This window comes from Periophthalmus magnuspinnatus, chromosome 23 (assembly GCF_009829125.3).
Source record: "Periophthalmus magnuspinnatus isolate fPerMag1 chromosome 23, fPerMag1.2.pri, whole genome shotgun sequence".
In the NCBI taxonomy this organism is placed as follows: domain Eukaryota; kingdom Metazoa; phylum Chordata; class Actinopteri; order Gobiiformes; family Gobiidae; genus Periophthalmus; species Periophthalmus magnuspinnatus.
Window position 1 is genome coordinate 6,594,685 of NC_047148.1, and position 26,109 is coordinate 6,620,793.

Below are 26,109 nucleotides of genomic sequence, written 5' to 3' on the forward strand. Positions count from 1 at the left end.
TTTTTTACCCTTATTTAACCAGAAAATCCCCTTACCCTTATTTTTCAGAGAAGTATCACTGATATTAACATTTATTTAATAACAAGCAATTGTATCAAGAGATTCCTGGCACCACAGTGGACACTATTATTGACTTACTTTTATAGAGCAACAATGGAGGACCAGAGCCCCATAAGAAAACTATGTTTGCACAGAAAGAAAATGCAAACTCCAAACAGGAAGTCCCTTATCTGTCCAGGTATTAAACTTGTACTTGTGTCTGCGATACAGTTATAATCTATGACACATGTGGATCATTATGTTATAATTTGGACATTTTGAATCACAATGTTCATCTAAAACAATTTAATCAAAGAAATAAGTCCACTGCCTAGAGAGTCTAGTATTAGAAAACCAAGGTGCCCAATGGGAGCTGAGGTCGCCGTAAACGTCATCACAACAAAGAGTCGTGTAACTGTCGGCCCCTCCGATGGATAGCTGCAGATCACGTTAGCGAGCAGCAGATTTTATTTTTTTTCCATTTGTACCAAAATGACTATGTGATGCTGCCGAATCCTACGCGTATCATCGATTAAAAAATAAAATTGAAGAACAAAGTAAGTACAGAGCAGTGGGTTTATGCCGGTGGCTGTGACAATGGGAATTGATTGCAATGTAGTGTCTTGAAAATAAGCGATTTAAGATTCCTCAAACATGGACGAATCACTCCAAAAACAACTTTGAGAAGCTAAATGAGAAGGAAACAACTATAACATGGTACGCATGTGATAGTGAGATTATTTTCTGTAGCTCTGGCATTTTCATAAAACACATGGACCAGTTTACATGCATGAATATTCCTGCACCGTTTGTATTAAAGCCTCAAAAGTTTCAGCAGAGCTATACTTTGGAACATATTTGGATGTGGGCCATGCATTGTTTATACCTGTCACTATGCAGATGCCCTGTGGCCTTGCATCTATTTTTTGGCACAGAATTCAATTGAGTCTCCCACAGCCTCCAAGTGTCAAAACCAATTCAGCTCTGGAATACAAATATTATCATAAAATCTAACTCTATTTGTTGGTGATAGTAAATTGTATAAAGTGACGCATAGAGACTTGAAATAGTGCCTCTAATATATTCACCGACAAATGTACAGGGATATTTTGTGTCATATTTTTATTTATCAGTTTTACATTTACCCACTATGAATATAAAACTCAATCTCCAATTCTAACATAAAGGATCCTCTTGGCGACTTTTGAAGGTCCACAGTTTCCCTTGCAAGAAAACAAAGTGTAACTTTATCACAGCTGCCACAAGCAATTGCTCACACAAGAATAAACTCACTTTTATTATAGGCTCAGTCTCACTCTATTTTTCAACTGTTACAGGGCGTAGACTTTTTTTTTAGGCCAACTGGGTCTTTTCTTTACTTACTGATTATGTTATGTTAATACGAAAGCATTCCATACAGAAAAATGAAGAAGCAGAAAAGAAATAAAGTTTGTCAGTGATGATTTTTGAGAACTCTTGATTTTTTTAAATTCTTCCTTGGTGTGTTAAACGTGTGTGAATGAAACAAAACACAACTCCAGGTATGTCTGTGATGATGAAACAACATTATAACATAAATAGCGTAATATTGGCTGCTGGTCCTGAGGTTTAGTGACAATTCTGATCAGAGACTCTGCATTAAAGCTGTTATCAGTAAAAGCTATATTTATGTTGAACATGTTTACATCATATCTGGGGACATAGTTAGGTCATGTTTATGGAATTTAAAATCAAAATGTTGCTAACAGTTACTTTAAGAAGGACATTGTTGTGCCCCTTGGAAAATTGGCACATAGGGATCCTGAGCCTGATACAGGAACTTGGAACTTGGAACCAGAAACTTGGACAATACTAAAAGAGAGACCACATCACACCCATACGGTCGACTGACTACCTGTTCAATATCAAATAGATTTTAAAATATTACTTTTTGGTTTGTTCAAATCACTCAATTAACTTGCGCCTCAGTACATAATTAATCTTTTAACTCCACATGCTGCCCCTCGGTCTTTGAGGTCAAACTCTCTTAACTTACTGTCTGTCCCACATCTCGCCTCAAAACCAAGGAAGCCTGAGCGTTCTCTGTTTTGGCCCCTAAGCTTTGGAATGTGCTCGTCCTTAATTCATTTAAAAAACCCTCATAAAGACTCATTTAGCTGTGCAAAAGCTGTCAGCTTTAGATTTTATCTTTGTGTATTCAGCTATTCCCTATTTTAACTCTGTGTATTCAGGTACCTTTATGTGTACCATTTTATATACTATGTATTTATTTTATTGCTTCACTATGTGGTGTTTCTTGTGAGAGTATTTCTATGGTAGTTTTAATTTCTAAACACAACTTGTGATTGTAATGGGCAACCACATATTTTCACTGCAGCTCCAATTTAAGTAACATCGATTTTATGGCAGAATGCAACATTTGTTTCACGAAATGTAAATAATTAAAACTGTAGATGCAGAACATTTGTGGCTTGTATGTTATGATCCAGTGGCTTTCAGTGTAATCCAAATATATCTGACTCTCTGTTCTGTTTTTACTATAATTTGGGCATTGGACCTCTGTCTGACTGATGGTGCTGGCTTGCAGTGCTTGCTGGGTATTTTAATTGGCTGGAGCTGTGCGCAGCGGGGCCACTATAATGTCAGGAGCATGGAGGGAGCGCTAACTGTTCTCACCAGCGCTATACGGAAAACATGACTTCAACCAATGCGTTTGACTTGGGGCTATGCTGGTCGAAGATCTGCAAGTCAATAAGAGCTCCACTAACAAGCAGTGGTACTGGGCCAACGTAGATGCAAAGACAGGCCCTGACACAGACCTGGTCCGGCCCGCTGCAGATGGACAGAGATGTGTCTAATTGCACTTTTGTAGTACATAATGAAGCACTTGTGGACCGCACTGTCTGCACTTGGGGCCAATTAAGCAGTGCTGACGTGAAGCTAAACTCTACTGTTGGTGTCTGGCTGCAAGAAAGTGGTGGGCAACATAATACATGTCTACACTATTATGCCGTAATGTGCTGTGAACTGTATTGACTAATAAGCAGGGGGTAAATAACTTGTGAAAACTTGGCAACTTGAGAGAACGTTGGCATTTAGAGGGGGAAGAGAAACAAATCAACATCTAAAGCTAATTTACCTAAAGTCCTTTCATCTTCCAGGAGCTGAGTTGTCAGCGCTACCTGTACACGGCGGCATAGTGGCTGAGAGAATCTTTTGCAGTAAGAAGGTTGTGGGTTTGTCTTTTTGTGCAGAGTTTGTATATTTCTCCCTGTTTCCTCTGGGCACTCCTTGGCCTACTCTTGTTCAACCCAAAGCATAGGCTCACAAGGGATGAATAAAGTATCCTTAACCTTAAATAAAAGAAAGAAAGTATGATTTCATGTGGCAAGCAATACAGGCCTTGCGATACCAGTTTCACTACACAATACAAGATGGCAGATTTTATTTGGAGTGTTTTAACAGTACATCAATACAATACATTGCATCAACATTTGACTAAATTGAACTAAACCTGGACCAGACCAAGACTAAAAAAAGACCTAACTAATGTAATTTTCACACTACCACAGTTAGTCAAACCTACAAACACTTTAAGACAGAAACTGTTTCACCCAAAGGCCAAACCCCCGAGTCATAAACAAAGTAATGTGGTCTACTCCATTCAGTGTAGTGAAGAGTGCAGTGAACGTTACATTGGAGAAACTAAACAGCCACTCCATAAGAGGATGTACCAACACTGGTGTGAGAGCTCCTCAGGACCCCAGTCCGCCGTGCATCTCCATCTCAAAGACACTAACCACTCCTTTGAAGATAGTGAGGAACAGATCTTAGCCAGAGAAAAGAAATGGTTTGAGGCGGGAGTTAAAGAAGTATTTTTTTTTGTTAGGAAAGACAATCCTTCCTTAAACAGGAGTGGGGGTCTGAGACATAAACTTTCACCGATTCACAACTCTATCATCAGACCCAAAACAAACAGGAACAAAGAGAACAATAGGCAACATTACAATAGGCTGAAACTGGAGACAATAGCTGTTTACAGTTTCAGTGTTGTTAACCCCTCTCTTCAAATAGATATAAATAAAGCAGTGTCCACCAGCAATCTGACCAGAACTGAAGAAGCGGCTTGGATGAGCAGCGACAGACCAGTTGACAGACCAATGTACCACAGTTAGGTCAACGGTAAACCACATCCTGGCTCGCATTAAATGGCTACCCTGAGAGTGCTTGAGCCAGGTGGACCCCCGTGTATAGCAGCAATGTTAAATGGTCACATTTTTACACAGTGCTTTTCCACCTTCAAGACACTCAAAGCACTTTACATCAAGGAACCACTCACCCATTCATACACACTCATACACCAGTGTACACAGATACTGAGGGCAATGTGGGTTAAGTGTCTTGCCACAACAACAGCATTCAACTGTGTCGGAGCTAGAATCTGAGCGCTCCACCGATGATGTTTATGTCGAGAGCGGGATTCGAATCGCTAACCTTCAGATCATTGGATGACATTGTACTAACGGAGCTATTGTCGCTCCAGAATAAAGTCATCATCTGTGTGTAAATCCACGAGGCTCTTGCTTGGAGTCTGTTGTCATGGAAATAAGTTTGGCTGTCAGTTGACGACCTCTCGAGTGGCTCATAGTGCGGTGTTTGGGGTGAATACTGCTGGATGAATATGAACAAGAACCGTAGCCACAATTTACTTGCAAAAACAAATTTTCTGTCAGTCTGTGATGCCAGTACAGTATCATCAAACAGAGGATCGCGATCATGAATCCTCCGCTATGACATTGAAATTGCTCTTGCACCACCACTTATACAGCTAAGTGGGAATAAACTAAAAATACGTACACAAAATGGCCTTGCCCTGCCATGTTTCTGTTCTCTGCTGGTTTCACTTGTTGCAAAAAGCCTGCGTATGTCTTCCTTCATGTGTTATTCCCGGGGGATATATTATTGCATCAAAGAAAACAAGGCCGTGACAACAAGTGCTCTGAGATTTCCCTCCGTGTTTGTCTCTGCTTTGTGTGCTCTGTGTGAGTCCTCCTTCATCTCCCTCGTGCTTCTGTCCTGTCAACTTGCCCTTCATATTGCCTTTAAGTGAATTTGTTTGTCCGTTTCACTTATTTTTCTCTCTTAAATCTCTTGGCTATTCTGTGACTTTCTGTATCTGATTTTTTTTTTACTGCTTTACACACCAAAAACAAAACTAGTTAATTTCCTAGTTAGAACAGTTAAACTAGTTCCTCACTTACCTTAACCATTTGGAGCATGTTATTTATTCACCACGATGAGTTTATAGCATGTATTTACAACTTTTAGAAAGGAGTTTACAGCCACGGTAAAGTTAACAACAATTAGCATACTAACTGTGTGCTTCTTGCTTCGCTGAGAATAAAACACTTGTAATTAGATGCAGACAGTACACAGCGGACTTAATTTAACCTGAAGAGCAGCTTATACAATATATCATTACTGGAGCTAGACCATTTTTGTTCAAATGCAAATGGCGAAAAAAAAACTGCGGTAGAGGGCCTTTAAGGCTTTGCTCTGCTGTGTTTAGAGGGGACGTTGTCTTTGATTTCACCATCTTGTTCATGCACTGCCTTCATTTGAGCATGTAGCTGCAATAATCGCAGAAGAGTTGTAATGTCTCCCAGTGTTTCATGTCTTGGTTAATCAGACAGAAGGAGGTGGGGCTACTGCGGGCTGATGTCCTCCTAGCTCCTACTTGTTCACTTATTACACTTTTTGCACCATACTTCAATGGGCACGGTCTCAGAGGCAGCAGTGATGTTGCAAGTTAAAATGAAAGCTTCTGGTTGGTCTAGTTAGGACATGGTTGCAGATATTAAGCATTTTATGAGGTAAAACATGACTATTTTCAATGGTATATCCACATTTTATATTACTTAATGGAAGTAGTATGTATTGTAATGATCTGATACTTTATTTTTAGTTCAGAGTTGACACCTTTTGTTGTTCTTGTAACTTGCTTATGTGCTGTTGTTAATGTAACTGCTGTTGTATGCCAAACTTGGTTGCTATGCCTACAAGTCTCTGTTTTGGAGACTGGCTCTAGGAGTTAAGACTGTTGTTGTTTTGTTGGGTTACGGCCTACAGTAGCCTTTGGGTTCAGAAAATAAACAACCAGAAGAAATTCAGCGTGTTTCTCACACCAGAGAGCTACAGTATATTTGAGAGATCTTGATTCAGGCTTTGAAAATTCTTTTTCTTTTTCCCTTTTGATACACGCCCACAGCTCTTTTCTTGTCAAGTCAAGTTGTTGTTTTGGAACTCAGTCAGCAATGTGTTTCTTTTGTGAATGGTTCTTCTTCTTTTCTTGCAGTCCCATTTAATCTGTACTCATTTTTTCCTCTTCATTCACACTAACGGACTTTCTCTGGGTCTCTTTTCTAGAATGCAGGTCTAATCTCTGCATCATTCCAGCCCCATTTTCACGATCTTTCTCTCTACCTGTCCAAATAATCTCAATCCAGACTCTTAAAGAGCTGCATTAGCTACAGTCAATTTCTATAGATAAGCTAATTCAGATTCAACCTTTTCAATGGAAAATTCAATCCAATACATAAGCAAATACCCAATCTACCAATATATATTCTTCAAACATGTGCCTTTCTGAAGGTGGCACATTACCTGCATAATTCCAGGGAAAAAAACATATTTCAGAGCATTCCCCTGTGGAGATAGATGATTTTTATGCTATACTGTGAAATGATAGAATCAAAGAAACATTTCCATGGAAACAAGCACTTGGTGGCCCTCCTCCAGGCAAAAATAAGAATCAGATTTGTTACCACTCATAGTAAGGGAGAAGTTTTTCAGTGTGATATAAACAATGATAAAACAAAGAAGAAAAAAAAAAACTAAAAACATGGCACATAGTTTTTGTTTTGTATTTTTTTTTTGGCTAAATGTAAAAACATAACAAACAAAAAACATCCTCAGGCACTCCAGGGCAAATAAGTCAGATTTGTTACTGCAAAAATTGCTGGAGGTGTGTTTCAGTTTTATGCTTCCTGAAGATGTGAGACAGGCCTCTACTTTGACAATGTTTAAATCCAGGCTCAAAATGGTTCTGTTTAGCTGTGCATATGACTGTACGTTTTTTTATTCTTCTTCGTCTTTCTTATTCTTTAAAGTACTTTGAATTACTTAGTGTGCGAATTGGGCTATACAAATAAACCTGCCTTGCCTTGCCCTATCAAATCAAATAGTCATCGGGGGAACATATAGAGTGCAATAGCCTATAGAGTCCTATAAAGTCCCTTGTATAAGTCATCTCGGCGTCTGTACAGTGAAATCCTCTGCTGTAACAGAACATGACGGCCCCGATGCAAATCATTGCCGTGTGATTGTCCATTCTCTCATGTCGTCTCCACTAAACCCAGTCAGATTGGACATGTTTCTGTGTCTTTGTGCTCGGAGCTCTCATCCTCGTAACAGGCATGCCTCCCTGATTCTAGTGATCAGCAAGAAAGAATACATCAAGCTATCTGCATCTCATGAGAAGCTGAATGTACAAATGAAATAGCTATGTTTTCTTGTTATTTATACGCAAGTTTCGGTAAACCCAGCCAACAACTATCATTATTTTTCCAATCTACACAATGCAATGTGGGGCCTGCTGATTAAAATGGGATTTCCAGGGGGCAGAACATAAAGGCAAAGATTGAACACATCTTTATCCTCGTAACGTTTTCATGCGCATAGTCAGCACTTCTGATATTAAATGTGATTAAATGTTCAATTATAAGTTGTAGTGGTTCCAGATTGCCTTGTGAGTGAGTCTTTTTACATGTAAAGCAGCGCACTGAGAGTACTTCAAAATGTCAAGCTTTTGGCTACCAGTTGCTATGGACAAACAAACTCTAGCCTTGTTCTCCAAGCTGGGTTTTGAGATTGCATTTATTACTGGGAAATCAAATTAGATTTCTATACACACGACTTTTGACTGTATTTTTCTGTCACGTTCATTCTCCGTCACATTTGGCTACCTCTTTACCTTTCACCCTGTTCAGTCAAAATTCCTTTTCCCCTCAGATATTTTACCCCTTAACCTACTTCAACTCTCTTCCATCATATTTCTTACCTGGCCAGCCAAAACCACATACTTTGGCAAAACTTCACAAAGACAACTGAGTCTAGAACCACATACTGTTTCTCCAATTTCGGATAGGCGTGATTGGCAGGTGGATTAACAAATCAGTGTTAAAACAAACATGGCGACTTACATGTAAAAAAACAAACAAAACAAAAAACAAAAAAACAAAAACAAACACAAGACATATTTTGTATTATTATTTTTTTATTTCAGGTAAAATAAATGATATATTTTGTTCTGACTGACACAAGAGCATTTGAGAGGCACATAACACAAATTAGCGGCTAATTGGACCATCCCAATCATAATCAAACATAATGTAGAAGGAAGTGGCCGGTCAGGCAACGATATTTTCATTGTGCAGCAGCAGAACCACCAGCCACTGCAGCCTCTCCCTTTCCTCTTCACCACAAGTAAAGTCATCATAATCTTCTTTCGAATTTTTTTAAAGCTAACTGTTTATGATTTTTTTTTTTTTTTTTTCACCATTTGATTGCAGATGAAATGGGTAATGGGCACTTTGAGTTACTTTGTGTATGAATTGTACTATACAAATAAACTTGCCTTGCCTCACTTGTGCTCTCTGGTCTTCGTCTGTCAGTCTAATCATGGCACACTCTCAGACAGTAACTAACATAAACAGCATCTAGTGGTGAAGTGTGAGAATACAACAGGAGCGGGTCAGCCAAGTCACTTAAGAGAAGCAATAGCCAAAGCATGCGTGGGTGATATGTGTACGTTGACTCTTTCATAAACTAGTACATCTTCTCAATTACATTGCATACATTATTCTGCTGGCTATGTAAATGAATTTCCCTATTGGCTTTATTTGGGTTGCTGTCAGATTACAATATGCACAGTGTCTCGGACTGCATTACCTGCTCCAGCACTCACCCTGATCACTTCTCCCAGAGGAAATAGAATATGTTAATGTTATTACCTCACAAATACTCAGGATATACGTACACTGTAAAAATGCTCCGTCAGCTTGTGCAGGAGTTGCTTGAAAACGTCCGTTGGGGGATGTGATAATCCACATGATATTATGAGGGTTCACTGGCAGGGCACCTTACTTAAGAACTAATCGAAATATAACAAGGTATCCGGTGGGCAGAAATAGCTTAGAAGAGATACTTTTATTATAAACACATATGGGTCCCAAGAGAAGGCAATAAAAACTTTAACTGGTACACTTATCTTTTTCTCAATACAGAGTATCCAGTTTCATTTTCAAACCACTTGAGTTTACATAAAAGCAAATATACACAATCTGCACTCACATAAATTCACTGTATCTTCCATATACATCTCAATCTTTCTACCGTTTAAAGCCGGGGTGACTGATTTTCACACCAAGAAGGAGGAAGTAGGTATTTTAATTTATCAATAGCTCTCACAAACGCTTTAGCACACTGTTAATATCCACATGCATTAATGTTTGGGAGTGTGCATGGCTTTAGAAGCCAAAGTGTAACTGGAGTAGAGAACTCAAGCACAGCCAATCAGGGCACTGATTTCTGCTCTTACTTCCGGGTTTATGATAAATCAGAATTAACTAATTTATGAGAGAAAAAAGGGGAATACTTCAGCTTTAATATGTTACTGCTTCAATGCAGTGCATCCTTACACTTATTCTTATGCAGTTTTTGCAGTCCAATAAGAGGTAATGTGAAATGTAATATTGTTGAGCTGTCGAGGAAGAGTGTATATATATATATATATATATATATATATATATATATATATATATATATACACACACTGGAGTGCAGAGGAAGAGGTGCTGGAGGAACCATCATGGAAGGATAAGCCCCTGCACGGGATGTACCACCGGAACATAACTGAAGTGGCTGATATCAATAAATCCTACCAATGGCCTGAGAAAGCTGAACTGGAGGCATTCATCCTGCCTGCACAGGAGCAGAAATTGAGCACTAGAGCGATAGAGGCCCAGATCTACCACACCACAAAGACCCAAGGTGTAGGCTGTGCAAAGAGGCCCAGCACATCGCTGCAGGGTGTAAGATTCTGGCGGGAAAAGCATACATGAAGTGGTGGGCATTGCGTACAGAAACATCTGTGCAGAGTATGGTAGTGGAGAATGATTGAGCCAAGATCCTGTGGGACTTCCAGATACAGACTGACAGAATGTTGATGGACCAACCGGACATTGTGGTGGTGGAGAAAAAACAGAGCAAAGTTGTTGTGGTGGACATCGCAGGACCAAGTGATGGGAATATCAGGAAAAAGGAACATAATAAACCAGAGAAATACCAGAGGTTCAAAGAAAAGCTGGAGAAGGCCTGGAAGGTGAAGGTATCAGTGGTGCTCGTGGTCATCGGAGCACTCGGGGCAGTGACCCCCAAACTGGAGGAGTGGCTACAGTAGATCCCACGAAAAACATCAGGCATCTCAGTCCAGAAAAGCGCAGTACTAGGAACAGCAAAGATACTGCGCAGAACCATCAAAAGGTGGATAAGACCACCTGCGGAGGATGAGATTATGTATATGTGTGTGTGTGTGTGTGGGGGGGGGGGGGGGGTGTATGTATGTATGTATAGATAGATATACATACACAAACACAACAGGTCAACATTTTGTGTTGGTTTTCATTGTCATTTCTATAGTTTATGGGTCACTGGGCAAGAACTGTCTGGCATAGATGTTGTGAATCTGATATCAAGCAACATTTTGAAAAACATTTTTGAGCTGCAACACGCCAAATAGTTGTAACAGAATTGCACAACAAACATAAAGATTGCCTCAACAAACGATAGTTTGAAAGAAGTGTTACGTGAGCCTAAATATGCCTCTGTATCCTATCCTCTAGCGTGTCTGTATCTTTAACGGCACATTTTCAACTCCCAAACCATTTAAAATCACCTTTTGTCAATAGCATTTTTTTATCCTCCTTCATCCACACCTCCCCTCTCTCTTTTCTCTCCTCTCCTCTCCCATGAACCCAAAAGCCTGTGTAAATGTTTTAAACCTTAAGGGAACACGCTGTACGCAGCCAGCCGCAGCTAATCGCCTGCTTCCTGAGTGTGACTTTTGGGATAATAGTGCGTTCTTTCGTTGCACACATTTGAGCTATTATCATCTATGGACCATGAGCCTTCGAGCGTCTTCCGTCTTATGTGTGTGTGTGTGTGTGTGTGTGTGTACTTTTGTGTAGGGATTGTGTGTCTTTGTAACTAACAGCTGGAAGCCATGTCCGTGGACCAAAGGCTACATGTATTAGAAGAGGCTATCATTGCCGCGGTGACTGCTGTGGTGATAAGAACATGGAGACTGCTTAGGGGAATCTTTCTGTCTTCCTCATTCACTGGTTTGTGAATGGTTGTTATATCTCTTTTCTTGCAGCCCTATTTAAAGGCAAACTGTGTCACTTTCCTTGTCTCTGTAAATGTGTTCCACAGCATGGCATTTAGTGTATCTATATTGCATTTATTTCATTATGGATTTTATTATTGCTCAAAATACTTTTTCTTTCTTGAGCCAGGTCTCCTCTTTAGATCTGACCTCTAACTTGGTCTGGTGGCTTTCTTTTTTAAGTATTCAAAATTGCACTTGGTCACTATCTTATTCACACACAGTACGCAGACACTGGGAGCGAGGAGGGTCTTGAGAAGTGTCTTGCCCAAGGACACAATGACAGTAATCATCTGTGGGGGCTGGAACCGCACTGTCAATCTGGGGGACAGTAGATCTGACCGCCCAAACGGTGATGTTTATTTAAAGCAGGGTTCAAACCGCCAGCCTTCAGATCAGTGGACAAACACTCACCAACTCGAAAATGCTGTTATTTATGTAGTTTCCACAATGGCTGTTACTTTTTACAGCAATTGTGTAAAAGTAATTACAAGATACTATACCCTAGAACTTTTCAAACCACCTTCTGTTCCTCTGTAATATAGCTGTGTATTGATTGTTTTATCACCACAACTCAATCTTGGGCGACGTGTTGGATGTTGGAAGGAAAGAGTTATGAAAAAGAATTGGATTAAACCAAAACAAATGCTCATTTTGCTCTATTGTATTGCCTTGAATGGGGCCTCTTTGTTGCTAAATTTCACACATTTGTTGGGTTGCCGCGGTGCACAAAAGCCACTCGGAGTGATTTGTGGAGTGTAAACTGCAGTGATGACCTGTGGGGGAGCTCTAGGCTGATGCACCTTTGACCAAAACATTCAGGTATTATAACAAAGAGTTCATTTCAATTAATAGTGATGAATGCCCAGTAAGAAAAAGGCCAGGTTTGTTAATATCGTAGCTGGATCATAGCTGTTTAAAAAGACTCTCTGGCTGCAGTTTGTAGCTTGCTGCCTGTGGCTACTGTCAGTTTCCTCAGTTCACAGCTCCAGGCAGGGCAGGGTGTAGTGAGAACACATCATGAGGTGGAGGAAGTCGAACTTTAAGAGATATTTTACTATTTTAGGTGGGTCCTATTATAATGCACAGACATTGTAGCAGAGCAGATTGTCCAAACGGTGGATAATACTGTAACTTCTATAAATTCAAAACAAGCATTTGTATTGTTAGCAGGATCGCTTTTCCACAGATTTGACAAGTGATGGGACTAGTGATGATCTCATTTTATCTGCAAAATGATCACAGAAAGATCACCAAGGCTTAAATGTGTCTAAAATGGTATAAACAGGGAGTGGGAATGTGCTTACCCTGTCAAATTATGCACAATAAAAATAACTGTTTAAACTTCTGTGGTGATTTCTGTGGTGATCTTTTAAAAAATGAGATCTAATTATTCACGTTAAGAAACTGTTCAAAAGAGCTGACTCGTTCACGAATGTCACATCATTAGATTTGACCTGTAACTTGGCTTAGTGTCATCTCCCAGTAAACGCTTCACAATAAAAGTTACATAGTGCTCCTTTAAATATAAGCTAAATCTAAAAATCTCCATCTCCTCAAGTCATATCCCTCTAAAATATGGAGAGATAAACTGTTTGTATTGGCTTAAAAGTGCACACAAATTAGACACATTTTAAAGTCTAATGGAAGATCAATTATTCTTGTTTTTGGACTGAATATTTTGAATCTATTTACACTAATTCTATTTCTAAAATCAAAAAAAAAAAAAAGCATCATTTCAATATAATTGCACTTGGCATTTGGTCAGCACTTTGTGGCATTAGCTCATTTGTTTGTTAATGATAGCTTTTCCTTTAATCATGTAAAAGCATTCAGCGCCTAAAACACCCCATTTGATTAAATGTGATTAAAATTATATACTGTTTGTCTTTTCATTTGAATACAACTTTCAACTTTAAAGAAAGCACAAATCCTAAAACAAAATACTAATGTACCTCTCTCTCTCTCTCTCTCTCTCTCTCTCTCTCTCCTCTGGCTTCTCTGGTACTCGGAAAGTTCTCTCTTCTGTCTCTTTCTCCCTCTCTCTCTCTCTCTCTCTCTCTCTCTCTCTCTCTCCTCTCCTCTCTCTCCTCTGGCTTCTCTGGTACTCGGGAAGTTCTCTCTCTTCTCTCTCTCTCTCTCTCTTACTTTCTCTCTCTCACCTCTGACTTCTCTGGTGTTGGTGATTGGAAAGTCATCTCTCTCTCTCTATCTCTATCTCTTTCGCTCTTTCTTTCTCTCTCTCTCCTCTGGCTTCTCTGATGCTGTTGCTCGGGAAGTCCTCTCTCACTCCCTCTCTCTCTCTTTCTCTCTTCTCTCTATATATATATATCGCTCTCTCTCCTCTGGCTTCTCTGGTGTTGGCAATCGGGAAGTCCTCTCTCTTTCTCTCTTTCTTTCTCTCTATCTCTCTCCTCTGGCTTCTCTGATGCTGGTGCTCGGGAAGTCCTCTCTCTATCTATCTCTCTCTCTATCTATCCATCTATCTCATTCTCTCTTTCTTTCTTTCCCTCTCTCCTCTGGCTTCTCTGATGCTGGTGCTCGGGAAGTCCTCTCTCTCGTCTCTCTCTCTGTCTATCTCTCTCTCTCTCTCTCTCTATCTATCCATCTATCTCATTCTCTCTTTCTTTCTTTGAATCTCTCTCTCCTCTGGCTTCTCTGATGCTGGTGCTCGGGAAGTCCTCTCTCTATCTATCTATCTCTCTATCTATCCATCTATCTCATTCTCTCTTTCTTTCTTTCCCTCTCTCCTCTGGCTTCTCTGATGCTGGTGCTTGGGAAGTCCTCTCTCTCATCCCTCTCTATCTATCTATCTATCTATCTATCTATCTATCTAGCTCTCTCTCACCTCTGGCTTCTCTGCTGCTGGTGCTCGTGTAGTCCTCTCTCTCTCTCTCTCTCTCTCTCTCTCTCTCTCTCTCTCTCTCTCTCTCTCTCTCTCTCTCTCTCTCTCTCTGTCGCTCTTTTTCTTTCTCTCTCTTTCCCCTCTGGCTTCTCTGGTGCAGGCAGTCCCCCTCCCCTCTCTCTCTCTCCTCTGCTATCCCTTATCCCTCTCCTCTGGCCTTTGTGGTGCTGTACACATTCGGGCAGCAGCAGTAGTAGTAGATGGGACTTGTGTGCTGGGGGCTTGTCAGAGGTGTCCGGGGGTGGCTGAAGTCTGTCATTACCACTGTCCTCCTCCAGCTCCTCTGCTAGAGTCAAAATCACGGCTTTCATTAGGAAGTAGTCAAGGCAAACAGGAAGTAATGCCATTTAATACATGCATACATACATACATACATACATACATACATACATACATACATACGTCCATGCATATTTTTCAGGTATTTCTGTCAATATAAAATGAAAGTCAGATGCTATCAATGATGTATTTCCTTGCTTCTTCAAAATAAGTCAGTATACAGTATTCCGTCGACTTGTCTCTCAGTCTGACAGTGCTAGCGGCTAACTCAGCTCACTGTCAGCTGAGGAGACGTGGTGCTTACAGCTCTCTATGACCCAGTACTGCCTCACAGTTACAGTTGCTACTATACCATGTTCTATATGTTAACTACACTGTGCAAATCCTTGAATTCTTCACATCATCATTAGCATTTTTTTTTTTTTTTTATCATGTCCCCATGTTCAGATGTAAAAAAAAAAAAAAAAAAAATGTAGGCATTATGTTGAATTTCTTATCTCATCTTATCTTATCTTTGCATTATGTGACTTCCAGTTAAAAAGGTTAAGTTTATATACAATATTTGGCAAAAATGTTGAATGCAGAAATCACATGGCAGATTTCTTTGTGCACTTTGATTTCAGATATCAATAACTTTCATAAAATCACCAGTTTTAAACTTTAATGTATAAATATTAGGAATGGCATACTGTCTTAATACTGCCACTCATTTCCTCTGATCAAATATTAATGCTTTATGTGGATGCAGGGTTATAGCAAAAAAAGAAAGTCTGGGCCATAGGTAAAAAAAATAAATAAATAAAAAATGAAAAAAAAATATAAACACCCTGGCTGGCCCTAAAAGCTCTCTATCATTGAAATTTTAAAAAGAAAGAAATAAGCAATTTTTAAATCTAAAACAACACATTATACAGGAACGACATAGTCTTTACAGTGAATGTATTACTAGTGGAACAACCCATTTCTTACTATCAGATAATCAAATAATGCTTTATGTGGGTGCAGGGCAGAAAATGTTAGTTTCCATATTTGGAATTCCGACCGCGAGTTTCATAGCAACCAAAGAGCCAATCCGGAGCGAGGCTGTTGAAGGTAACGCCCCTTCCCGTCTGGTCTGCGCCGCTGGATTGGCAGAGGGCGGGCACTTAGCACAGCTGTCAATCAAACCTATTGCTAACGCTATCGGGAGTGACCTCAGCGAAAGAAGAAAGAAGGCGCCTGATTTGTCTGTTATTAATGTTCATATGTTGATTTACGGACACAATCGTGAAATAAAAATACCAGGGTCATGTAAAGCGGGTTAATATGAACTTTTACATATTAGGAATGGCACAGTCTTTTCAGTGAATTTATTACTTGTGGTGCAACCCATTTCTAGCTATCAAATATTAATGCTTTATGTGGGTGCAGGGCAGGGGTGTAGCAGAAAATTCTTGGCTTTGGTTAAAAAACAACTTGGTCAGCCCTCGATTTCTTTGGATAAATAAACTCTTTATTAATCCCCAATGGAAATTCCAAGTTTGGCAACACCAACACAGAAAGAGTCTTTGAAGTCAACTGTTGGCTCTCTTGCACTCATCAGCTAGTCACATGGATGCGTCGTAAACTGTAAACAAACATTTGATGATCGGTAAATGTTTTAATGACTTGATTTTAGTAGAGTTGTTGAAATCGCTGACCAGTGCGTGAACCTGCGCTCTCCACTCTGTATAAAGTTTTTTGATAGTTCGGCGAAAGCATGGGAGGAGAGGTGGAGGAGGTCACCCAAACACAGAGCGAACGCACCGCGACAGGACATTTCTGGACACTATTTCCTCCAGGAGCTCATTATGGTACAGTCCACAGCAGCGGTCAGGGAGTAGAGAGAGAGGGGTCATATGCGTGGAGATGTTACAAGTCTGCAGAGGAGGAGGAGGAGGGTGTCATCGGAGAGGTAAAATGTGGTGACAACTTATTTGCGCAGAAGTACAGTTGGTTTGAGACTTCCTGTCACTTGTCATCGTCGCTGATAGCTCCGAGCCTGATGGAATTTGCTATTTTCCTGCACTTTTCTTTACGCCAAATCTGTTACATAATTCTTGCATTTCTCGACTATTTTTGTTTCCTGTTGAAGACAGTGATTAGTGAAGGCACTGCACTCAGCCTCATTTAACTGTACATACAGCATTGCGTATTTTGGCGTGTGGGTGTGTATGTCTATGTATGTGTGTACATGTTGGTGAGACTGTGTGTGGGTTGTATGATTGTGTGGGGTTGGGCAGGTGTGGGCGTAGGTAGGTTGGGTGGAAGGACAAGTGGGATTGTTTTTTATTGAGTTTAATGTACTTTCTGCTGCGTTTTTATATGAAACGTCCTTCATAAATAGATGGCTGTGTAATCCCTCAGTCATCCTTCAATTCTGGTCAGATTACTGGTGGACACTGCCTTATTTTTATCTGAAGGGAGGAGCTAAATACATTGAAACTAACCCATTCTCACTGTAAACAATAGTTGTGTTAGTTTCAGTGTAGTTAGTGTGGCTATAACTTCATGAATAAATTTTTTATTTGATTGATAGTTAATTGTCACTAATGAATGGGTTTCAGCTTCCTGTTTTATGTGACATTGAATAATTAATTGGTATGGCAACTGCCCTATTTTTTTTATTTATGTAATTATTATTATTATTATTATTATTATTATTATTATTATTATTATTATTATTATTATTATTATTATTATTATTATTATTATTATTTATATTTATATTTATATTTTATTTATTTTTATTCATTCTGCACCGCATGGATAAATTGAAAAATTCCTCATACTATTTTGCTGTTTTACTTCGCTGTTAGTGTTACTACTTATTAACAGATTAAAAAAAATAAATAAAAAAAAAACACACGCACACAGCTAGAATTGAAGAGCAGGATTAGAACTACCAAGTACAATTACAGCATATATATTTTAAACATTAGAGGATCAGGGTCCTTTTCTGTCATTGGTGCTGCCCTCTTCTTTACTAATATGCGTTTCTCAATGAGCACATGGGCTATTACACTTCTCTATAGTGACAATATTTTCTCATAGTGTGTCATGTGTCATTCAGCTGTCACCAAACACCAAACTAATTTAAGTTGTGTCTAAACATCCTTTACTTTTGCATTTTGTGTTTGCCCTTCCCTGTCTGTCGCCCTGTCCTCAGCACCTGCATTTAGAAGTTTTTGGTCGATTACACAGTGGCAGGAAGAGGACTAGAAATGTGTAGAAGTTCAGTTTCATCGTGGAAAATGTACTCAGTTATAAGTACTCAAAGTACTAGTTTATTTATGCAATTTTAGCTGAATGTTTTATTGTTTTGAATTATTAATAAAGAGCTGAACAGTTGCTGAATGAATTGTCTTTAACTAAAGCTGCAACAAACCTTTTAAATACATTATTAAGCAATTAAAGGTTGAAATATGCGGGTCTGAAGGCTTCTAAATAGACAATATTTATGAATAAAGTATGACAACAACTTATTACTACTTTGGCTCAGAAGCAGCAACAAAGACTACAAAATGAGCAACATTTTAACCAAAGTGCAGACAGGAACAGTGAACAGTACAAGTGTTCACCATAAAGGGCTGCCTTCGGGCCGTCATAAACTGTTTTTTTTGTAGTCGACTTGTCACAATTAGTAAATGAATCGTTGCAGCCCCACAGCAATCCACATATTCTCTGAGCTCCGGCCAGAGCAGAGCAGATTCGGTGCTGTTATGTTTGTAGAGAAAGAGGAGCAGAGCCAGCTGTAATTTGGGATAAACAGGACTTGAACTGTGCTCTGTAACTCAAATGATTTATGCAGCTCATTACACGGCCAGAATTATATACAAAAAATTACCTTGACAGCTCAATGACTGTAACGTGAGTATTTGCACTTAATTTTCCACCCCTGCACCCACCTGAAACTCAATGACAGTAATATGAGTTTTTGTACTTAGTTACTTTCCACCCCTGCGCTCACTTGACTCCCTTTAGTGTTAAATCATGTGATGAATAAGTGTGTGTCGCTGTGTGTTTCAGATGTACATCCAGACCACCACTCTGACCATCTCCCTGAGTCTGTCCGCCTCTGTGTCTCTGGGAATGCTCTACATGCCCAAAGTCTACATCATCCTCTTCCACCCGGAGCAGAACGTGCCCAAGAGGAAACGCAGCTTTAAGGTGGGTTCAGCGATTGATTATGGATTAGAACTTGCTTAGGTGTGCATGGGAACTTGCAGTGATCTGTTACCTATGTCACCTTTCACAAGTGTATAGAGCCCAGCTGTCCCGCTCCACTTCGAAAGTACATTTACATCCATATTTCTCAAGGACTTTTCCAAAATTCACATATTAAGCTTAAGGGTCTATAGCACATTTGTCAAACTCAAGGCCCGGGGGCCAAATGTGGCCCACGACAAGGTAAAATTTAATGTATGACTGTCATAAAATGTCAGTTTATCAGGAGTTACGCAGACATTTTTTTAATCTTTGCAAATTTAAGACGAACCATATTGCTGATGTGGCCCTCGGTGAAATTGAGTTTGACAACCCTGATTATAGACTCAACGGCAGAAGCTAACCAGATACATATAATATTAAAGGTGCACAATGTAGGGTTCATAACCTGCTTGTGTCCATGAAGATATAAGTACATTGTCAGGAATGTTCCACAGTATGGCATTAAACTTAAATAGTATACAGTATCTCCATAAAGATGCCCACCAGGCCAAGATACAGATTGGATGAGAGGACTTTTGCTCACTCTGTACAAGGATGTGTGTTTTCAAGCAGTAAAAAGATTTATAATTTCATAAATGCAAGACAGATAAGTCTAAAGCCATTCTGTGCAACACTCCAGGCAATGAAATGACATCTCCGTGAAAACGAGCAGGTAGCGGAGCCTCTACCAGAAAAGCCTCTCTCCCTCCCTCCCTCTTTCTCCCTCTCTCTCTCCCTCTGTCACACCCCATTGTGCTTCCTGTTTAGCTGTTTCCTTCCAGTGTGGTGTTGTACATGGAACACAGCAGCAGACAGTGGTGTGTGTTTGTGCGTGTGTGTGTGTGTAGTGAGGTGATTTTACAAAATACATGTTGAACTCTTTTTGTTTTCCATGTCCTTTCTTTTTTCTGCAGGCCATCGTGACAGCTGCCACCATGTCGGGCAAACTCACCCAGAAGGGAGGGGACCGGCCCAACGGAGAAGTGAAGACTGAGCTGTGTGAGAGCATGGAGACCAACAGTGAGTAAGAGAACACCTGCTTTTTATATCTACACATATAAAAATAAAAATGACCCAAAAGAAATTAAATCTATAAATAAAATAAATGAAATAAACTGCAGTGTAGATTGAATGGATATTCTAAAAAGTCTAAACTTAACAGGATATATATATGTTTCCATTTATTTCTTACAAAAACAAAACAAAAAAAAAAAAATCATCTTGACATCCCTAGAGTACAGATTATATTTACATTACATTTATCCTTAATATTTCTGATGATCCTCCTATTGTTTAAACATATATTCATCATTATCGTCAGATCGATTAACTCTGACATAGCTGATTCCCGTCTGTGCAGAGTGGACAGTGCGCTCTTTGGTTGAATACCTGTCCTAAGCACAAATCACAGAAGGTCATGTGTTTTAACCCTTTTTCTTCTTTGTATGCATAAGTTTTTGACCTGGGGGGTTAAGGATGTTTTGCTGTCAGCAGTTCATTAGCATGACTAAAAGAAGCAGGTCAAAGGGCATTCATTAAGACAGTAATTAGCGCTGTTAGCATTACCATCGGATATGCACACTCGCACAAAGTTGCATTGTTATGTTTCTATTTACTTATGTGGATAATCTTCGAAGAACATATACTGAAATGACTTCGAATTGGTATTAGAAGTGTGAATTATAAGATAAGAGATACCTCATGTAACAGTTTGTTTTTACTACTTTGGGATATGTTTTTTTTTGTTTTGTTTTTTTGTTTTTTTGTAGTTTTTTTTTTTTTTTTTGACACAACACTCACATCTACAGTATCATATTGATGTACAGTATCACAGGTTATAAAAAAAAAAAAAGAAAAAGAAAAAAATAACTGTCTGATGGCCAACGAGCTTGAAAAGTAGGAACTGAGAACATTACACGGATAGGTTGTCAATATAAGTCCTATGAAGGTAGCAGTTTATTGCAAGCCACTATTACTGCTTTTAAAGTGGGACTAAACACCTAAACCGTATTTCAAATAGAGCTGCTAAACTGGGCAGTACCTGGAGGGTTAAAGGGGAGAATGAGACGGGAGGAGGGGCGGGGTCTGGACATATGTAAAACAGCGTGATTGGTTTAACAGTCATCCACAATTCAAACCCTGCCCCTGCAACCAGATTCTTGTGAGCTTTAAACCGTGTTATAATGTTGTCACCTTGTCAAAAACATACCTGGAGTTGTGTTTTGTTTCATTCACACATGTTTAAGTAATATTTTGTTATTAGGGTGTCTACATCTCCCAACCTCAATATGCTCTGTTCTACCTTGTGATGTCATGTAGCGATAGGTTTCAAGCTAACAGCAACTTTTTAGTTTTATTGTTTTTTTATTTATTTATTTATCTTATTTTTATTTTTTTCCCAGAAGAGACAGATTCTAGCAAAAGTATATTGCGTTTAAAAATATGGTGGAGCACTTCCTGTTTTACCATATGACATCACAAGGTGGAACAGAGTGTTTTAAGTCCCCAGCCTAAATATGCAGGTTTTGTGTTAAACATGTGAACGAGACAAAACAAAACTCCAGGTATATTTTTGATGAGGAAACATTATTATTACGTAGGTCAAAAATAGCATAATGTAGGCCCTTTAACTACTAAAGATACTTGAACATTCTATTTGCTCAAAAAAAACATTACACCAGTATGGAAAAAAAAAAAAAAGTATTGAATTCATTGCTCCAAGGTAGCCATTGCATGCCATTATATTTCCAGTGTGGTAAGTGAAATGTAAAAACCCAAATATCTTCCTCTTTGACATTTTTGCCAAAGGAAAAAAAAAATCTATTGGCACTTTTTCTGAATGATTGCAATGTAAGTTTTTTTTTTTTTTTTTTTTTTTTTTTTTCTCTCTCAAGGACTTATTTTTCCATGCTGGTGTGATGGAGAGTGAAAGGAGAAATGAAAGAGCCTGCATGAAAGCATCAGCCTATAACAATGGCGCAGTTAGAGGCCGTGGCTGCTGCAAAAACATTGACATTTTCGGTGGTACGCTTGAGGGGACACGAGACATAATGGGTTTCACAAAAGAATCTACATCTCAGGTGGAAAGGTGGCACAAACATGACGGAAACACCGCCACTTTCATAGTTTCTTCACTTATGTTTCGATCCTTTGGCTTTTATATTTCAAATGGTGTCCTTGGAAGAAGTACAATAGTGGGTATTGTGATCATGGGTTGAAGTCAAGTAGGTAGAGTTTTAAAGAGAATATTACTGAATGCTATTAGCTGACAGAACAGGCATGGCTCAAATATCTAAGAAACTGCATTTGTAGACACCTGCAGTGATATGTGTCTTTTAAAGAGACTGTAATAAGCCAGGTACTACATTCATAACTGAACCTGCCGATAGACTACAAATGAACCCTCACTGCTTAAACCACATATGCTGAAACTGGCAACCCAAATGAGAGACTCTGCTTTCTGATTGGATCTTAAGAACCAAAACAGTAAATTATAACATAAACATCTTGGCCATCATTTCTATTGTTTTTATAATTAAGAATAAATCAGTACTAGAGTGTTATCAGTAAAAGCTATATTTGATTTGAACATGTCTACCTTGAATCTGGAGGCACAGTTAGGTCATGTTTATGGAAATTAAAATTAAAAATCATACATACAGTTCCTTTAAGTGGTAACATTTCAAGAACAGTGGGACTCCGGAAGTGCCTCCCTGTCCAGCTGAGAGCCACAGAGAGCCTGGACTTTTTAAAAGCTTATCTAAAGACATTTTTATTTAGAAAAGCTTATCGTTGCTTATCGTTTTTAGAATTTAGCAATGGCTTAAAGTTCTTGTTTTATTGTAGCACTTTGAGATTCTATGGAATGAAGAGAGTATTATATATCAAATTATTATTATTATTATTATTATTATTATTATTATTATTATTATTATTATTATTATTATTTGTAATCGAACAAGGCCAGTTACGTCGCCCGGACTGGCGTTACCGGGGCCCCACCCTGGAGCCAGGCCGGGGGTGAGTGTTCGGCAGCAAGCGCCTGGTGGCCGGGCCCCGCCCGAAGGAACGACGTGGGGCCATCCTCCTGTGGACCCACCACCTGTGAGAGGAGCCATGAGGGGCGGGTGCAGAGAGATCTGGGCGGCAGCCGAGATGACCGGATCTCTGGACATGGAGACTAGCTCTGGGGACATGGAATGTCACCTCGCTGGGGGGGAAGGAGCCTGAGCTTGTGCGGGAGGTTGAGCGTTACCGGCTAGATATAGTCGGTCTCACCTCCACGCACAGCTTGGGCTCTGGAACCCAACTTCTTGAGAAGGGTTGGACTCTCCATTTCTTTGGTGTTGCCCGCGGGGAGCGGCAGCGAGCTGGTGTGGGTTTGCTCATTGCCCCACAGCTCAGCCGCCACGTGTTGGAGTTCACCCCGGTGAACGAGAGGGTCACGTCCCTGCGCCTTCGGGTCGGGGACAGGTCTCTCACTGTTGTGTCGACCTACAGGCCAAACAGCAGTGCGGAGTACCCGGCCTTCTTGGAGTCCCTGGGAGGGGTACTAGACAGTGCACCAACCGGGGACTCCATTGTTCTCCTGGGGGACTTCAATGCTCATGTGGGTAATGACAGTGACACCTGGAGGGGCGTGATTGGGAGGAATGGCCACCCCGATCTGAACCCGAGTGGTGTTTTGTTATTGGACTTCTGTGCTAGTCACAGTTTGTCCATAACAAACACCATGTTCGAGCACAAGGGTGTCCATCGGTGCACGTGGCACCAGGACACTCTAGGTCGGAGGTCGATGATTGACTTTGTTGTCGTGTCATCTGACCTCCGACCGCGGTGTCTTGGACACTCGGGTGAAGAGAGGGGCAGAGCTGTCAACTGATCACCACCTGGTGGTGAGTTGGATCCGCTGGCGGAGGAGGAAGCCGGACAGACCTGGCAGGTCCAAGCGCATCGTGAGGGTCTGCTGGGAACGTCTGGCGGAGCCCTCTGTCAGAGGGGTCTTCAACTCCCACCTCCGGGAGAACTTCTCCCTGATCCCGGGGGAGGTTGGGGACCTGGACTCTGAGTGGGCCATGTTCTCCACCTCTATTGTCGATGCGGCTGCTCGTAGTTGTGGTCGTAAGGTCTGCGGTGCTTGTCGCGGCAGCAATCCCCGAACCCGGTGGTGGACACCGGAAGTAAGGGATGCCATCAAGCTGAAGAAGGAGTCCTATCGAGCCTTGTTGGCTCGTGGGACTCCTGAGGCAGCTGATGAGTACCGGCGGGCCAAGCGTGCCGCGGCTCGGGCAAAAACTCGGGGTTGGGAGGAGTTCGGGGAGGCCATGGAGGAGGACCATCGGACGGCCTCAAAGAGATTCTGGCAAACTGTCCGACGCCTCAGGAGGGGGAAGCAGTGCTTCACCAACACTGTTTACAGTGTGGGTGGAGAACTGCTGACCTCGACTGGGGATGTTGTCGGGCGGTGGAAGGAATACTTTGAGGATTTCCTCAATCCCACTGTCACGTCTTCCGAGGAGGAAGCAGAAACTGGGGATCCAGAGGCGGACTCGTCCATCACCCTGGCTGAAGTCACTGAGGTGGTTGGCAAGCTCCTCGGTGGCAAGGCTCCGGGGGTGGACGAGATCCGTCCTGAGTACCTCAAGTCTCTGGATGTTGTGGGGCTGTCTTGGTTGACACGTCTCTGCAACATCGCGTGGCGGTCGGGGACAGTACCTGTGGAATGGCAGACCGGGGTGGTGGTCCCTCTGTATAAGAAGGGGGAACGGAGGGTGTGTTCCAATTATAGGGGAATCACACTCCTCAGCCTTCCCGGTAAGGTCTATTCCAGGGTACTGGAGAGGAGAATTTGACCGATAGTCGAACCTCGGATTCAGGAGGAGCAGTGTGGTTTTCGTCCTGGTCGCGGAACACTGGACCAGCTCTATACTCTCCATCAGGTCCTTGAGGGTTCATGGGAGTTTGCCCAACCAGTCCACATATGTTTTGTGGATCTGAAGAAGGCATTCGACCTTGTCCCTCGCGGTGTCCTTTGGGGGGTGCTCTGGGAGTATGGGGTCCGGGGCTCTTTGCTAAGGGCTGTCCGGTGTTCCAGGGAGGTGTTCTGGGCATGTCCCACCGGGAGGAGGCCCCGGGGAAGACCCAGGATACGCTGGAGGGACTATGTCTCTCGGCTGGCCTGGGAACACCTTGGGGTCCCACCGGAGGAGCTGGAGGATGTGTCTGGGGTGAGGGAAGTCTGGGAGTCCCTGCTTAGACTGCTCCCCCCGCGACCCGGCCCCGGATAAGCAGAAGAAAATGGATGGATGGATTATTATTATTATTATCCTAGTGTCTCAAACCTGTATGATTCAAATTGAAAATGGCTTCTGGGACTGTTTTCTACATTGAATCACGTCTGGTCAAATGAGGGATTATTCCCAGCTATCAAAAACAGCCACCAGAAAAGTTTCATAGTACACCTTTAAGGAGAACAGGTGAAGAAAGATGAGATAAAGATAAACCAGACCCAGTGAAATGAATGTCATATCAGTTGTCTTTTTTGAATTTGACTATTTTTACTACTTATTTTGAATTTTAATACCATTTATTTAATTGCTCTTTGTATCCAAGTAATTTCCCTTACAGATAAATAAAGTTTTCAGATTTTATGCAGCAATAACTGTAAGAGTTCATGTTTAAGTTAAACTATTTAGAAACAAACAAACTTGGGATTTGTTTTGTCTTATTAACTAAAGCATGTCTTGAATTCTGCAGTAACTATTCAAGCAGTTATTAATTTGTCATTTTATCTGTCTCCTTTTAACAGCTTCATTAACTAAGACGACATATGTCAGCTACAGCAATCACGCCATCTGAGTGGATCACTGACGAGAATGGAAACGAATGGGCCTGGACACATGAATGGGAAATGGCTTGTCTGTGGGCGGAGCCGAGCCAAAGAGCAAACCGTAGATTCATCTTCTGATTGGCCGAAGCGCCGGCTGACATTCCGAGTGGCCAATGGCATCCAAGCATGAGACATTTTGTATTGTTCCACATCCAAACCACGAACGAGGTGGGACCACATAAACAGCCAATTGTTGTGCCTGCTTTCTCGCTGCTCACAGCTCATTGGTCCTACTATGAACTTACTGTTTAAAAAAAAAGACGATGT

General features: G+C 40.8%; 1 protein-coding gene across 2 annotated transcripts in view; it reads left to right on the forward strand.

The window, feature by feature from the left end:
• The window catches only part of grm8a (glutamate receptor, metabotropic 8a), a 411,383-nt gene extending 385,491 nt beyond the window's left edge, over positions 1 to 25,892 (forward strand). The window contains exons 12-14 of one of the 2 annotated variants that reach the window (XM_033990109.2): positions 18,774 to 18,914; positions 19,868 to 19,973; positions 25,762 to 25,892. In XM_033990109.2, coding sequence (XP_033846000.2) covers positions 18,774 to 18,914; positions 19,868 to 19,973; positions 25,762 to 25,811 — 297 coding nt within the window. In that variant the 3' untranslated portion in view covers positions 25,812 to 25,892. Of the gene's footprint in view, positions 1 to 18,773; positions 18,915 to 19,867; positions 19,978 to 25,761 lie in introns of both variants that reach the window. The other variant, XM_033990110.2, reaches the window with a different exon arrangement.
• Positions 25,893 to 26,109: the final 217 nt, after the last annotated feature.